The sequence below is a fragment of the Miscanthus floridulus genome, chromosome 18 (assembly GCF_019320115.1).
Source record: "Miscanthus floridulus cultivar M001 chromosome 18, ASM1932011v1, whole genome shotgun sequence".
Classification (NCBI taxonomy): Eukaryota; Viridiplantae; Streptophyta; class Magnoliopsida; order Poales; family Poaceae; genus Miscanthus; species Miscanthus floridulus.
The window spans coordinates 21,075,460-21,091,357 of record NC_089597.1 but is presented as its reverse complement, the minus strand read 5'-3'; the positions used below and the strand labels follow the sequence as shown (position 1 = coordinate 21,091,357).

The following is a 15,898-nucleotide window of genomic DNA, read 5'->3' as shown; positions in this document are numbered from 1 at the left end:
GGATTTTTGGGATGGAGTTATTGAGGCAAGCACGTGTAGGTTGTGAAGGGCGATCCTCGCAACCAAAGTTTGAGTTGTATTTGTGCCTCTTCTTGTATGAGCATCTACTAGGTCATGCAGTACCAACCATAACCTAGTAGCTGAGGGGCTTCTTGAGGGAAGCCCTATTGCATATGGGCCAAGTCTCCACACTGAAGAGGCCCAATAGTGCTAGTGAAGTGGCATGTAAATACCACCCCCACCAAGGTGCCGCTTGTAAATATACATTGCCTATATATAGTGCCCAAGGGCATCAGGGCAAGAGACTCCCACCCCCTCACTCATTTATGTGCCCTCAAAATTCTAATGTGTCCCCCTATTCACTGCCAAGCTCTCTGTCCTCTAGTCTCTTCGTAATATGTTTGGAACACTAGTCCCAACAAAAACAATCTAAAATAAACTATTATTCAGAGAAGCGAGAAGAGAGTAAGGCATGTTTTGAGATCTAGTATTAAATTAACTTTTCTTCTGAAGCATAAGCTGTGAAGTTTGTCTAAAACCTGAAGCATCCAAAACCTGTTAATTCATAATATGGCCTTCCATATGTATTTATGTGATGGTCTAGCGTTGTCCCAAAGATGTGTGCCTTGTGAATTTCTCCTGTAATCCAAGCACCACATTGCACTTTATTCACAACACCCCCTGAAAGTTTTTTGATCTATTTTAGTCATTGATTCATACATCCGAACTATCTTTGATAACACATTAGATCTATTGTATGATGGCACAAAGGCTACTCTTTCTACGCCCTTAAGGTATCTATCAAATCACTGACCTAAGGAGGTTTTTGTGTGAATAAAATGCCTCAAAATGCTGGCAAGCTTTTTATAGTAACTTGCCACTCAGGAAATGAGAATCCTTGTCACTTCAGCTCAACCATTGTCTACAATAAAATCCTTTATATAAATGTTGCCCCCCAATCTTCAACTTACGATGTGCTTCCACAAATATATCAACAAGACTTTTTGCAATTCTCAGATTTTTAACATTGCATCTGATTATGTACATTTGGATCAGGTATAGAGATTGTGTTAACCAAATGAGCGCCATTGTACATAATCCTGCAACAATGTGTTTCTGCAAATTTATTTCAATAATATAGATTTTCTAATAGAAAGCACAACAACAATTCTAAGATAAAATAATAAAACCTCCGTTGTGCATTGACCTTTGACAACCCCTAAAAAGCTTCGGGCGCAAGTCAAATATTGAGTTATGTGACACACCATGAGAATGTATGGAAATCTCATTGTCTAATCTAAGAATATGAAGTTCTCCAAAGAACATCCCAAGTCCTCAATTACTTCTCTCAACGATATGCATTATTGGTTTGTATCAACTAAAAGTGATAATCGACCATGCATATGATTTACATAGATAAGTGTCTTCTTCGTCTTTTCCTGCAATTAGAACTACTCCTAATACATGTACTTGTCAAAACCATAGTTGTGGAGTGCACCCAAATTCTCCGTTGCTCACACCAGACTTTAAAATAACAATTTTGCACAATGCACACATGATGGTTGGGAATTTCTTTAGTGGTGCACGCCAGTTGCACATCAGAGCTATCTAGTACTCATACCCATGAAAAAGTGCGTAGTAAGAGCATAAGAGATAGTTGAGTGCATAGGGCTATATATAGCTTCGTTGCCCCGGTGTTAGAACTCTTGGCCCCAAGCCTCATACACATACAAGAGCCACTTAGAGCCTCTCCACTCACATACTTGACTTGGATTTCATCTTTCAATTTGAGGCCAACATTCTAGTACATTGCATTGAGTTATTTCAATGAGTGGCATTTGGATAATAGTGCTAAGTTCACCATTAACCATGCGGGGTGACCCCACTTCGCCTGCACGCTCACTGTAGGCTAGTCCTTCCACTTCAAAATATTGGAACTCGTCACCGATCAACTTAGCGACTTGTAGCTCTATGACTTGGAGCCTCCTTAGGCGGAGGAGGCCCTAGTGTGCTCTGGCCTTAATGGCATGACTCTCATTAACATAGACACACTCAAGCGTCGGGCTGACGCTTACCTTGGGCCTGATGTCCCACCTGAATATTGTCGCCACATGTTCTACACGTTGGCCAACACCTTTGGCTAGCACTCTAATGAGGTACCCCTCCTGTTGGAGAGTGACTTCTACGGTTCCATGGTTGAGTTCCCTCTTGGCATGAGAAATGTGTAATTCATCTTCTAGAGTGAGCTCGTGCAGCGGACACACCCTCACTCTCCCAACTCCAAATTCGTTGGGATGGCGAACTATGCATCGCCATCCATCAACGACCTCTTTCGAGTGTTCCTCCAGTGATGACTTTGGTTTCAAGGCTAGGAGTGTCGGAAACTACCACCCGCCCCAGAAGCTACCACCTCTCCTGCGAGTGCAACACAACGAACCTTGTGGAAGAGGGTGAAGGTGAGTAGGTGACAAGGCGGAGAGCCAACACATGTGTTAGAACAATGTGTCCAATTAAAGTACGAGTTAGAGCAACGTGTCGTGGCACGGTACAGAGTTTGATTCTAAAATCAATTGAAACATATGACGCGATCATTGGATAAATTTCAAAGCCTTTCGTGCTCGTACGGGTTAGAGCAATGTGTGCCCGGTGCCCTGGCATGGTATATGTGGAGTCTAATTCTAAGATGATCTAGAAGGCATGACAATATCGCTAAATAAACCTCCAAGCCGAGTTGTAGATGCCCTTGCAATGAACATGCATGTTTGCTAGTGTGAAAAAAAAAATTCAAAGAAGCACAACAAAATTCAGAACAAAGTAATGAATAACCATTCCACATATCCAAGAATGTAATGTACTCCATCTAATGAAGAGCTGGCTAACCAATATGAAAAATAAAATTGTCACCATACCATCTAGTGCATTTATTTCAATGCTAATGGCATACGAAAGGCATTAGCAACGAGAAGGTCGATGACAACATGATCTGAGCCGGAGAGAGAACAAGAGTAATTACATGGAATTAGTTGAAGGAAGTGCCATGGCATCTGCACTATGCTTTCTCGAGCCATATCACCGTTGTTGCCTCGCGTGCCGTTTGCCGACGCATTGCCGGTTGTCGCTGTACCGCTGAGAGAGCTGCTGCGGCTGCGTCGCGGAGAGTCGTGGCAGAGACATGTGGCTGCACCGCCCAGAATTATGGCGGCATCGTGGAGAGCTGTGGCTGCACTGGCGATAATTGCGGCTCCATCTCCATCGCGGATAATTGTGGCTGTGTCGCGGTGAGCTCGTTCGCCGCCGGTGGCGCTGGCACGCCGTATGGGTCTTGCATGTCGTCGCTTGTTGTCCTTGCCATCAATTGCTGCTGTATCGCCAGAGGATTAGGTGGCTGGGACTGGGAGCCGCGCGTCATTTGCCGGTACGACTCCAGCCGTCGCCGCAGCACCTCAAGCTCGATGGCGGTGTCCATGAGCTGGTTCTCCAGGTCTTGGATTACTGTGCAGCAGCCGCGCACGGGGTCCGCCGCGCGTAGGTTGGACTCGTAGACGATGGTCTGCACGCACACGTCCCGTCTCGGTGGCGGAACCTTCTGGAGCATGCGCTGCAAGTTCTTGACGCCGAACATCCGGAGCGCGTTCCGGAACTCGTCGGGCTCATCGGCGACGAAGTAGTGCTTCAGGAGGCAGTTCGGCGGGCACTTGCGCCGCTGGTGCCTGCACGCGGCGCACGACGACGGCGGTGGCGAAGGCGCCGACGCGCCTCTGCTGTCAGATGACGGCGCCGCGTGTGGGGGCGAGGACGAGGGCGCGCTGCTGCTGCTAGGGACCGGGGCCGGGGGCGAGGACGAGGACGGATCCGAGGGCGAGGAATACGACGGTGAGGCGGATTCTGACGAAATCACGCCGCCAGATGACGAAGACCACGTTGGCGCATCTTGCGCCGCCGGTGGTGTTGGCATGCTGCTCCGCGATTCGCAGGCAGCCCACGCAGGATCCTGCCCGCTCAAGCCCCCGAGTCCTCAAGCCACCACGCCCGCTGGCCGCCGGCCGCTGCCGCCGCGGCTGCTCCCGCGCCCAACGCCCTCCGCGGCGCCGATCGATCGGACGGCAGTCGGTCGCTGCCAAACTTCTCCTGCGCATTCGTAAGTGGGTTGAATTTTATTTATGGGCTGAATTATCCATCCGTTGTATTTACGACTATTTCTGTAGGTCTGGTAAGGCTTTCAGTTCTGATTGACAAGAATAATACAACATTTTTTTTTTTTGAAACGAACACAACATTTGGATCGGGGTCACCTTTTTCTTTAGGCCAGCGAGGCAGAAAAGAAAGATTCCGGAGGCCGTTTGGATCTTTCTTTTTAGTGAAATTAAAATCTACTCAGTGGATTAGGATATTTGATTGGAATTTGATATTCCGTAACTTTTTTAAACTCACAAATAAGCCTATCTTAAATTCATAGGGTGAAAAAAAAAATAGATTCTATAGATCACTATGCTATAATTCTACTCTCTAACTTATAACATATCCTTTAACTCATTTTTCTACAGTAGAAATGCAACATATAAGTATATCTCTTGTATGTCTAACAATAAATATATAAATATATTTCATATAAAACTATATTAGCTTAATTAATCTATGTCTAAATTATAATTATTAGAATAAATTCAATTTCAGAATTCGTGGTAACTACAGTTTTACACCCGTAATAGTTTTTACAGAACTTTTTTTTACAACAATTTTTACTGAACTTTTAAAGTCAATAGTTCACATCACAAGCGGAGGATCCAAAATAAGTTCCAATTACTAAAAACCCTGAAAGGAAGAACCTCTCTTTTAACGAACATGGATATACTCTATGTTGATATATTTAAAACAAAATTTATTAACAAACATTTATCTTATGAAGATATAACTTTTTTCTTTTACTTAGCAGATGCGATGTTCTAGGTTCAGAATATAACGTTTCGACTTTAGGAAAAAATATACTTGGTTTAGGAGAACAATATTCTAGATTTAGAAGACCAAATTATTTGTTCATGCCATTGGTATTATATTATCCATAAAAGTAAAAAAATAACAAAACTATAAAAATATATATAGGAATAGATAAATAGTATCATAACTATCGGGGACCAATACTAGGGTACCCGAAGAGAAGGAGCTAATGGTCATCAACAATGATTCATCCGAGCAGTCAAAAGCGCGACTACAGTTCCAAACGACCCCCAGGTGCGCGGGCTCCGCCTCGCCCGACCTCTGGGTCGGAGGCCCCGCCTCGCCCGACCTCTGGACCGGGGGCCCCGCCTTGCCCGGCCTCTGGGTCAGGGGGCCTGCCTCGCCCGGCCTCTGGATCAGGGGCTCCGTCTCGCCCGGCCTCTGGATCGGGGGCTCCGTCTCGCCCGACCCCTCAGGCGCAGCTCCTGACGGAAGCCCGTACCGCCGCCAACCACTACGGCCAGAAAGTACAACCCAATGTCAAACTTCTGGCATCGTGCAGGGAGCGGGCACATCTCAACATGACCCGTGCCCGCGACATGTCACTCCAGGGAACTCACATCACCAACAGTGACGGGCGTATGATCACTATGATGCATACTCCCTGTACGGCCGCTGACCAGCACGTTGGTTCGTCGCGTTGCCCGCCGGGACGGAATGTGACATCATGACCCGCTGACAACGCCGGGGCGTGGCATCAGTGGCGAATAGGCGCCCGGCGTGGAGCCGTCCCTATCACCATCTGCAGTATCGATGGGACCTGCATAAAGGAGAAGAAAGGCCCGGCGGTCCTGGAAGTCTTCTTCTCCTCAGCTCTTCTCTCTCTTTCTCTCTGTGTAACATGCTCTTCCCCTTCATCTATAAAAGGGGAAGCAGGACGCCCCAGGAGGGAGGACGGCGGTTCACCACTCCACACGGCTGTAGACATCAAAACACACGCCCTAACACGGCTTAGGAGCACACGCACATCAGAGACTTGGGACCTGTCCCTCTCTCGGTCGTTTGTAACCCCTACTATAAATTTTCAGTGCTAGTAATACGAGCAGCAGCGACGAATTGGACGTAGGGACTTTCTGCCCGAACCAGTATAAACATCGTGTTCTTTAAGCACACCATCCGAGCCAGACGCGCAATACTAAAAATTTACTAGTTGGTAACTCGAAACACCGATAATAACATTACATAAATAAATAATAATAAAAAAAATAGAACAAAGCATAGGGGAAAAACAAAAATAGAATCACACGTAATATAGGAAAAATGAAAAGAAAATCATATGGATACTATTTAAACAACCTAAATTATATTATAGAACATCACAAATGCATAAATTATTTAAAGTAAAGCCAAACGTTGTGATATATGATGTAACCCACACAGCTGTAAAAGACACATGACAAATCCATAAATTATTTCTATAGTTAAGTAAAGCCAAATGTTTTAGTACGAAATGTATCCTATTGTTGATGGTGAAATATCGACGGTAATATCACGGCATTTTAGCGCTTGATTTGGTGTTGACGACAACATGGTGACCACCGGTTCATAGATTTATCCGACGGTGATGATCCTCTGGTCGCGGTCAGATCACAACTTGACCCAACGGTGACGCGCATTTAGTCACGACCAGTCAGTGGTGCAAGCTGATGGTGATGAGTACTCGATGAACACTGGTCTATTGTTTGATCCGGTGGTCATGCCTAGGGGTGCTCATCGGGCCTAGGTCCTTTAGCCATCTGTATTATAAAAATAGTGCCATGATTTGCCATCGAAAGATTGGGTGGCACAACAGAGGAGCAAGGACGCTGCTCTATCACGTCTCTCTGCCCATGCGCCAGCTTCGACACATTGGATCCGCTTTTTCTTTTATTTATAGAAAAAATTATATATTTTCGCTTCTAATTTTGCACTTAAGATGTCAACAAAATAGCTGAAGTGTTGATTGTAAATATGCATCTATCTATCGACTTTTTACTTTATTATTACAGTGCATATGAACGTGGGGCACACACATTTTTATCATAAAAAAATAATTTATAATAATCTCTATCTTTACCCTTTATCTATTTTATCCATCTGTTTGTCTAATCTAATGTTAAAAAGTGAAGTGTTTCTTATAATCATTTTTATTATATTATTTCTAAAATACCCTCAGTTTGGATCCGTCCGCCCGCATCCTTTTTATTTTCTTTTCATTTTATATTTCTTTTTTTTTACCCTACTGGTTTGTCAGAGTTACAGACTCAGGGTAGCACAGATGTATCCTGAGCAATGCATGATCAGATAAAATCTGCCTCTTCTCTTGCGTCTACACACACAGACGTCAACTCGAATTTCACAATAATAGAAGTTCATTCATGTGCCTTATACTTCCGAAAACATTAATTAACATAAAGAAAAACAAGAAAATGGAACAATTTTACAGATATAGTATACGTTTAGAGTCCGATCCAGTAGGCACCTAACGACTTTTGTGTAGTTTGATCGATTTGAAGCAAACCAAAACGATGCATGCCCCCATCCTAACGACGACGTTATTTCCTTTCAGATAGAGATAGTCAGCCCGATCGGCTGGGGCTGGCTGGCTAACCCCTTCACATGGATACTATTTACATAAATCAGCCAGCAGTACTTCTCTCTCACATAAATAAACCAGCAACGATACGAACCAGCCAATCGAACAGGTCGAGTAGTTCAGACGCTGGCTGGCCCCACAAGCAGTCTCCGATCCAGCGTGGTTTACGTGACGAGGATGAGGCCCTCGGTGATGAGGGAGTCGGCGAGGACCTGGTTGGCCGCCTCGGACGGGTGGACGGCGTCCCAGAAGACGTAGGACGTGGCGTTGGGGCACGTCCCGACCGACTTGGGGTTGCAGAGGAGCACCGTGGTCTCGACCGTGCCCGTCCCGCAGCAGCCTCGCCTGGCCTCCGTGAACCCCTGCGACTGCGGGTCGGTGGCCAGGTCGTAGAGCGGCGTGTAGATGTCGAACACGGCGATCTTCAGGTCCGGGTACCGCCGCGACAGCGCGTCCACGGTGGCGTTCATCTTCCGGTTGAAGCTCTGCGAGTCCCTGTTGAGCCTCGACACGCACCCGTTGCTGCCGTGCCCGAACAGCGTGATCGACAACGGCAGGCACCCCAGCGGCGGCAGCGACGTCACGCCGATGCGCCGCGCTCCCATGCCGTACAGTTGCTGCATATGTACAGGCGTAGCAGCAGTCAGTTCAAGAGGATCGTCTCGTCGATCGGAGCATGCAGCAGGTTGGCGACGACGAGGAGATGTAGGTAGCAGCTAGCGAGGTGGTTTGCTCACCGACACGGTGTTGTGGAAGATGCCGATGAGGCGGTCGGAGAACTGGTCGGCGGTCTGCGTCTTGTAGAGGAAGGGGTTGATGTAGTAGTTCTGCACGAAGTCGCTCGCGCCGGCGCTGATGATGTAGAGAGCGCCGGTGATGATGGAGTGGGCCTGCCCGGCGCCGGCCACCGCCGTCAGCTTCGACTGGTACTCCTTGAAGTACTCAAGCTGCTGGGACAGTGGGATCGCGTGCTGCGGGACAGCGGGGTCACACCACACCACACACATGTACAGTTTGTTTGTCCCAAGTTAGGTCATTTACACCCACATCTATGCAATATCTGCTAATCATGTACACCGGTTGTGGTACCACAAAAGATAGCAACGAGAGGGCTATAGATATCTGCAAGATTTATGATGAATATTGGTTTCACGATTTGAGTTTTGAGAGGCTTGGAGCATGCATGAATATGCTAATATGCACGCACAAGATGTTCACTTCAGAGTGTATTTCTCTTCGTGTGCCAAGATTTTGACGTAGTCCTTGGAGTTCGAGAGGTGTGATGATGATACTTACATACATCAGTGCCGTGTGGTCGTAGTACCCAGATCCCGCGGACGCGAAGTTGGCGCCGATCAGGAGGTTCTGCCCTGACGCCTGCGGGCTGAGGTACGCAGCAGGGTAGGTGGTGAACCCCAACGTGTCAGCTGCAATACAACCATGCACAGACGAAGTTGTGACGCACAACATCTCCACTCCGTTCATCAGAAACCAAAACTGCATGCACCCGGGAAATAAGCCATCGAACAAGCGCATGCAGGAGCGTACGTACCAGTCATGTCGGTCGCCAGCTTGCCGTTGCAGAACCTCCCGGTGGCGACGTGGTTGGCGAAGTCCCTGCCGTAGGGCGGGAAGTTGGCCTTGATGATGGTGTGGAGGTAGTCGTTGTTCCCGACGTCCACCGTCGAGTCGCCGAACGTCATCACCGCCGGCACCAGCGGCTGCGCCTCGCCTCCGTGGCTTCCCATCCCCACCACCAGGAGGAGGACCGCCAGGACCATCGACACCCGCCTCCCCTGCGCCTGCGGTGCCATCATCATCTGAGCTCGGATCGAGACGACGAGCGCTCTCAGCTCTGCTCTGAAACACTCCAACCACACGCAACGCAGCGCACGCCGTGCCCTGGTGTAATGCAACCGGCCGTGTCTTGTGTGAGCTTTATATAAGTGTCGGCCAAGCTGTGCTCCTGACAGGCACCCCGGCGGGCCGGCCTTAATCAGCAGGGCCCAGCTGTCTGTCACTCGGAGTCAGGGCACGCACTGTGCCGCGTGCGGCATGATGACGCCGTGTCGAAACGGGACGTGCGCATGGCGAACCGCCGAGCCCAGTCCATGCTGCCCTGCCCTGCCATGCATCCCCGCCATCGATTCGATTCTCCCATCTGCAATGGCGACTATTTATTAGGGTGATAGGGAAACACAGCGGTGGTTGAGACGACGACGCTGCTGCGGCTGACGCTGTGACGAACTGACGACGCAGGCAGGCGGCGCTCCGGTCCAGCGCCAGAAATGTTCAGGAACAGGATGAGGTTTGAGGACAGCTACCAGGCAACCACTGGCGAGTTATTGCACATGTTGTAGGCAACACGGGCATGGATTCTGCAGATGAGGCTGCAGCTCGTGCACTGGGGCCATGTTTAGATTGCAAAAAATTTCAACCCGATGAATAGTAGCCTTTTCGTCTTATTTGGTAAATATTGTCCAATCGTGGACCAACTAAGCTCTAAAGATTCATCTCGTGATTTTGAACTAAACTGTGCAATTAATTATTTTTTTTACCTACATTTAATGCTTCATGCAAGCGGCTAAAAATTGATGTGACGGAAAGAGAGTGAAAAAACTTGGAATTTGGAGGTGATCTAAACAAGGCCTGGGTTCAGTCCAACCGGAAATGTCCGGCAGGAGCACCGGCGGGCAGTGGTCCTGTGGTGAAGAAGAAACTAGTGCAGAGGACCGGAGCTACTGGAACGGAGAATATCTGGAGGCCTTGTTTAGATGCCATCTAAATTCCAAGTTTTTTCACTCTCTCCGTCACATCAATTTTTAGCCGTTTGCATGGAGTATTAAATGTAGATAAAAAAATAACTAATTACACAGTTTAGTTGAAAATCACGAGATGAATCTTTTGAGCCTAGTTGGTCCACGATTGGACAATATTTGCCAAATAAGACGAAAGTGGTACTATTCATCAGGTTCAAAAAAATTTGCAAAGTGAACCAGGCCTGAATCTGAAAGAAATGGCCCAATGCTACCCCAGCCCTGTGAGTTCCTTCAATGCCTGCCAGCGATCAGACATATCTCTTGACCAAGAAGATGTTAGACTGAATGCGCCATGTGTTACCGATGGATGCGTCAACCATCGATCTAGCGACGAACAGTATTTTTCTTTCCCAACAAATTAGCCAACAGTACTTTCAACCTTTTATCAACCAAACGAACAGGGCACGGATTATTGTGGCAAGTTTCTAGTAGTACTTTAGTTCAGGTACTGAGAATCAGCTCTGTTTCCAAATGGTGAATGCAGTGGCCTTTTACAGTGCATAAGATGCATGGATGCACCAAGAGCTTTCCTAGAAACAGCTAACAACATGGCGCGTTTTCCTCGAAGCTAAAATGAGCCTATACAGTTATACCTAACAAGGACCATGTTGATTTTGACACATACCAGTATTTTTGTAGATGCCATGGCTTTAAATGGCTGCCCTCCTATCCACTATATGATACGTACTATGTGCTCATCACATTACTTCTGATTTCTGAAGTTCGCTGGGTGATAGGACGCCAAGAGTTTATCAGATGTGCTGTAATTAATATCAAAGTACTACGTACGGAGATATCAACGACCTGCACTGGTTCATTCATATATGAAATAAAAACCATGGATGTACCAACAATAGGCTTCAAGTTGTACTCTAACCTATTATAGAGAAGAAAAGCTCAAAACTTTTGCATAAATTTAGGCAAACTGGTATATAAACATGACAAATAAAGCTAGTGATGACTGAAGACAACAAGATGAGGTGAAATTTATACATAGAAACGTTTCGTTTCACTTCATTTTCAATAATAAAAACTCTGCCCATGTTGGTTCTTGCTTGTTCCTGTCAGGTCATAAAAAAACATGTAACTTAGTTTAATGATCAATGAACGACAGGAGTTAACGATGAGTCGGTGACAGCTGAAGAAGTTTTGGAAACGAACTTCAGCTGATATAAATGAAACAAATAGAACACGAGCAACTATGATAAGCAAGGTAGAGCACCTCTAGGAGTTATCCTAAACTTAATTCTCCTAAATCCTCATGCAGGGGCAGGGTACATTCTAACAAAAAATCCTCTCTAAATATTTCTCTTCTCAAACAGTTAGGTGGACAACATAACATCTCAAATTTGAGAGCAAGAGAGAATAATTTAGGATACCACTAAATGTAGGATGTTGAGTAGGGAGACTTTTACAGAGTGATTTTTGTTACAGAAACCTTAATTTTAGTTCTAGGGGGATGAATAAGGGAACTCTTTGATGGTCCAAGGGCATGTTCGCTTAAAAGCCTTTACGACTATAGTAAATGGAGTATCATATGAACCACAAGAGCTAGCAAATATTTAGAGTTCAGAACTGAGACAGGTAAAAGCTAAGGTAACAGGCAAGACAGGTTTAAGCATACAGATAGGTAACTGAAGCAACTGTTCAAATCATCCAACGTGGAACAACGAATATGAAAAGGGGCATACATGACAATGTTTAATCAGCAGAAAAAACAGTTGGATGTCACATCGGCATATTCATATTTCTACAACACAACCTTCTTAATTTCTTTTAAAACAATGCAATACAGTTCAGTGCATTGAACAGAAAAGAAGGGGAAAACAAGAAAGACCATTCATCATAGACTGAGTTATGAAGCAGTTGTGCAGGTTTCATCATAATTGTCATTTATTCATAACAAGACGAGTTACACTCTCACAGGACCCATTAACTCTTAAACACGAAGAACAGAACATTTGTGCAAACAGCGATAGTGCAGCTACCATCATGAAACATACAAGAATGGAGACATCCTTTCCTTATAAAACAATGAGTCAACATGAAGAGCATATTCAACTGCCACAATCATCACTGAAATGCTTCGAATTGTACTTTGAGGTGCAAGGTTACCTGAGCATATAAGGTTCAGTAATCTCGGAAAGCCCACAGAAACTATATAAATTGCATAACACAAGCTTGCTTCCTCATCAGGTTACTTCAAATTATGCACTGAGAAGAGAAAAAATGGACTATCCTATACGGATATTTGCCATAATGAAGATTAAACACAAAGGGTGTTTCACTGGATAGCTTAAGGCTTCAAATTATACAGCAGTCAACAGACAACAGAGAGCCTTCCACTGTTCTCTGCAAGGTAGGTTCCACTACTATGTTACTAACTGCTCAACAAATGCGTAACTGACTAATAATATCGGCATTCTGACCATAGATATCACCAATTAAATGAAACAACTCATCCATCAGAAATTAAATTCTGCGATTCTGACTGCAGGATAGGATAATTTTGACAACTAATGAAACAAAGCATCTGATGCCATATCTATAACTGAAGTAGAAGTGAGCAAATCCTTCACTGTCAATAGGATCATCATCCTCCAAAAGGACACGTACGATCAGCTAATGGTCCAATGCAACCAGTCAAGCAAACCAATGGCCACGTTTCGCACATGCTTTACGGCAGGTTCAGGCCTTCAGCCGCTGGCCCGCTGCGACCTCCTCTCATGCTGCGCCCATGGCAAGAACGGCACGGCCATGAGGCCAGACACCTCCCAAGGCTTCTCACCATCTTCCTCCTGTGCACCAGCGTCACCATCGCCTCCGTTCGTCATCCCACCATTGGAACTGAACTCCGCACGATCAAGCGCAGACGCGCGTAGCATCACCTCCCCGTCCTCCCAAGCTCTCGACTTGGGGTCACCGTGGCCCACCACCGCCGCCGACGGCTTACCCGCGCCGTCCTCGCTCTCCGCTTCACCCTCCGAATCCGGCAGCTTGGACTTGGACAAGGCGACGCCTCGCCCGCAGCCCGGCGGGTACCTCCTAACGGCCGAGACGCGGGGAACCGTCACCGCCGCCGCGGCCTTCCTTCCGTTCCCCACGCCGCGACCGGGCGCCTCGGCCCCGAAGGAGGCGGTTGCTGGGAGGGTTCGTCTTGCCGGTGGTGGGGCGGTATTGGTGCCCCCGCGCGCGGAGGGGTTCGGGAGTGTGGGTTTAGTTTTGGTGGCGGCGGCGGTGGTTGGAAGTTGGTGGTACAGTGGAGGCCCCGCCGCCACGTTGTGGTGGCGGCCGCAGCCCGGAGGGAAGCGGCGGACGGCGGAGGCGGAGGGCCTGCGGTTGCTGGCGAGCATCGCGAGGCGGCGAGGGTGCGAGGCCTCGTTTAGACTGAGGTTAGGAATCCGTATCTGCTATCGTAGTATTTTCGTACTTTCATATTTGATAATTATTATCAATCATAATTTAACTAGGTTTAAAAAATTCTTTTTGTAATTTACAATTAAACTATGTAATTAATTATTTTTTTTATTTATATTTAATACTCCCAGCATATATCTAAAGATTTAATATGACGAAGAGAAAATGAAAAAACTTGCCATCTAGACGAGCCCTGAGTGTGGAGCGGCCGTCACGCGTGCAACGTGCTCTGGCGAAGATTGCAGGAGAAGGATTTCATTGGGGTCCGCCAGTTGTCTTGTTCCTATTTTTTCCCCCAACTTTCAAATTCAAAAGTACATCTTTAGAACATGTGAGAAAAGGCCATATTTCTGCCGAATCTCATGCTACACTGTAAGGGGGTGTTTGTTTGACCTTCCTAAATTTTAGTCGCTGTCTCATCAGATATTTGGACACATGCATGAAGTATTAAATATAGACTAATTACGAAACTAATTACATAGTTTGCGACTAATTTGCGAGACGAATCTTTTGAGCCTAATTAGTCTATGATTTGACAATGTTTGCTACAGTAAACATGTGCTAATGACGGATTAATTAGGCTTAAAAAATCATCTCGTAGAGTACTGACACATTATGTAATTTGTTTTTTTATTAGTATCCGAACACCCCATGCAACATCCTCCCGACACACCTCCTAAATTTTAGTAGCCGGATCCAAACACCCCCTAAGTACATTCAGTTCCTATTAATAAAAGTATTCTTTCCATTCAAAATTACAGTTCGCTTTAGATTTATTCTAAGTTCAACCTTTTTAAACTTTCATGACAAAGTTTTTTAAAAAAAACATTATACCATCTAAAACTTCAAATAAGTACACTATTGCATGGTGAGTAGTAGATACTAATTGAGTGTTATAGATGTTGGTATCTTTTTTATAAATTTGGTTAAAATTAGAGAAATTTAACTTATGATAAAACTAGTCTTGCAAATACTAGGTTATAGCGCCGTTACAGTGTTTTGGTCTTTTGGATAGGGTGTCGCTGAAAAAATTACATATATTACCGCTATGCACCCTATTCGCTTGATCGTTTCTGTGGCTTATAAGCTGACTGATGTTGTTTTGTTATGAGAGAAAAATACTGTATCATAGCTGATAAGCATGGCTGATACGATCAAGCGAATATGGTGATGAGCGCTATTTCGAACTTTAGCGACGCTAAACACATTGGCGATGAGTTAACTTAATGGCCCTAAATGGGCGGTCAATCGACCTACCAAGTAATGAGACCCAACTAAATTTCTCTTTGTCCAAGTCTAGCCTGTTGTAGGGTCGAGATGGCGACTAGAGGGAGGTAAATAGTCATTTCTAAAACTTAATCGCGTAAGCTAACCGAAACAAGTGTAGAATTAAAGTTATTGGTCTAGCCAAGACTACACCTCTCTATCTATGTTCTCTAGCTCATTGCAAAGATCCTAATTAAACAACAAAGGTGTCGGGCTAGCTAGAGCTCACCTAATCAATTTTAGAAGCAAGATCACACAAACATATACCACTAGTACTTTAAGCAACAGTGAGCTTCTACACATGCTAGTAAGTAAAAGCACAAAGCCAACTATGCTCACTAGCAATGCTCAATAACAAGGCAACCAATGACAAATTAGAGAGCGCAAATACTTAGCTACACAAACTAAGCAAAGTGACTAACAAGGTTACACAAACCAAATTAGTCACGCAAGAGAGCTACTTCTATGCTACACAAGCAAGAAGGTAACTAGTGAGCTATACAAGCAAACTAATTACAAGAGCAACTACACAAGCACAATGTATATGAAAGTAATTACAAGCTTGTGTAACGAGGATGCAAACCAACGGGAAGAATAAAGTTGACACGGTGATTTTTCTCCTAATATTCACGTGCTTGTCAACACGCTAATCCCCGTTGTATCGGTCGTTCACTTGGTGGTTCGACGGCTAATTAGCATCATCCGCCAAGCCCGCACGTCGGGCACCACAAGAACCTTTCCCGAAGTGAGGGTAGCTCAATGACACACTTTACTAGAGTTGCTCTTCGCGCCTCACGCGGAGCGAGCACAATGTCCCTCACAAAGC

At 45.8% G+C, this 15,898-nt stretch overlaps 2 protein-coding genes across 2 annotated transcripts; both read right to left on the bottom strand.

The window, feature by feature from the left end:
* Window positions 1–2,899: 2,899 nt before the first annotated feature.
* LOC136519806 (LOB domain-containing protein 22-like) lies at window positions 2,900–4,072 on the bottom strand. Its single transcript, XM_066513174.1, has one exon. It carries the CDS (start codon window positions 3,953–3,955, stop codon window positions 3,194–3,196), a length of 762 nt encoding a protein of 253 aa, XP_066369271.1. The 5' UTR covers window positions 3,956–4,072; the 3' UTR covers window positions 2,900–3,193.
* Window positions 4,073–7,349: 3,277 nt separating this feature from the next.
* LOC136521780 (GDSL esterase/lipase APG-like) lies at window positions 7,350–9,470 on the bottom strand. Its single transcript, XM_066515550.1, has 4 exons — window positions 9,123–9,470; window positions 8,867–8,997; window positions 8,308–8,541; window positions 7,350–8,187 (listed from the first exon to the last, which is right to left on the bottom strand). Exons 1-4 carry the CDS (start codon window positions 9,388–9,390, stop codon window positions 7,735–7,737), a joined length of 1,086 nt encoding a protein of 361 aa, XP_066371647.1. The 5' UTR covers window positions 9,391–9,470; the 3' UTR covers window positions 7,350–7,734.
* Window positions 9,471–15,898: the final 6,428 nt, after the last annotated feature.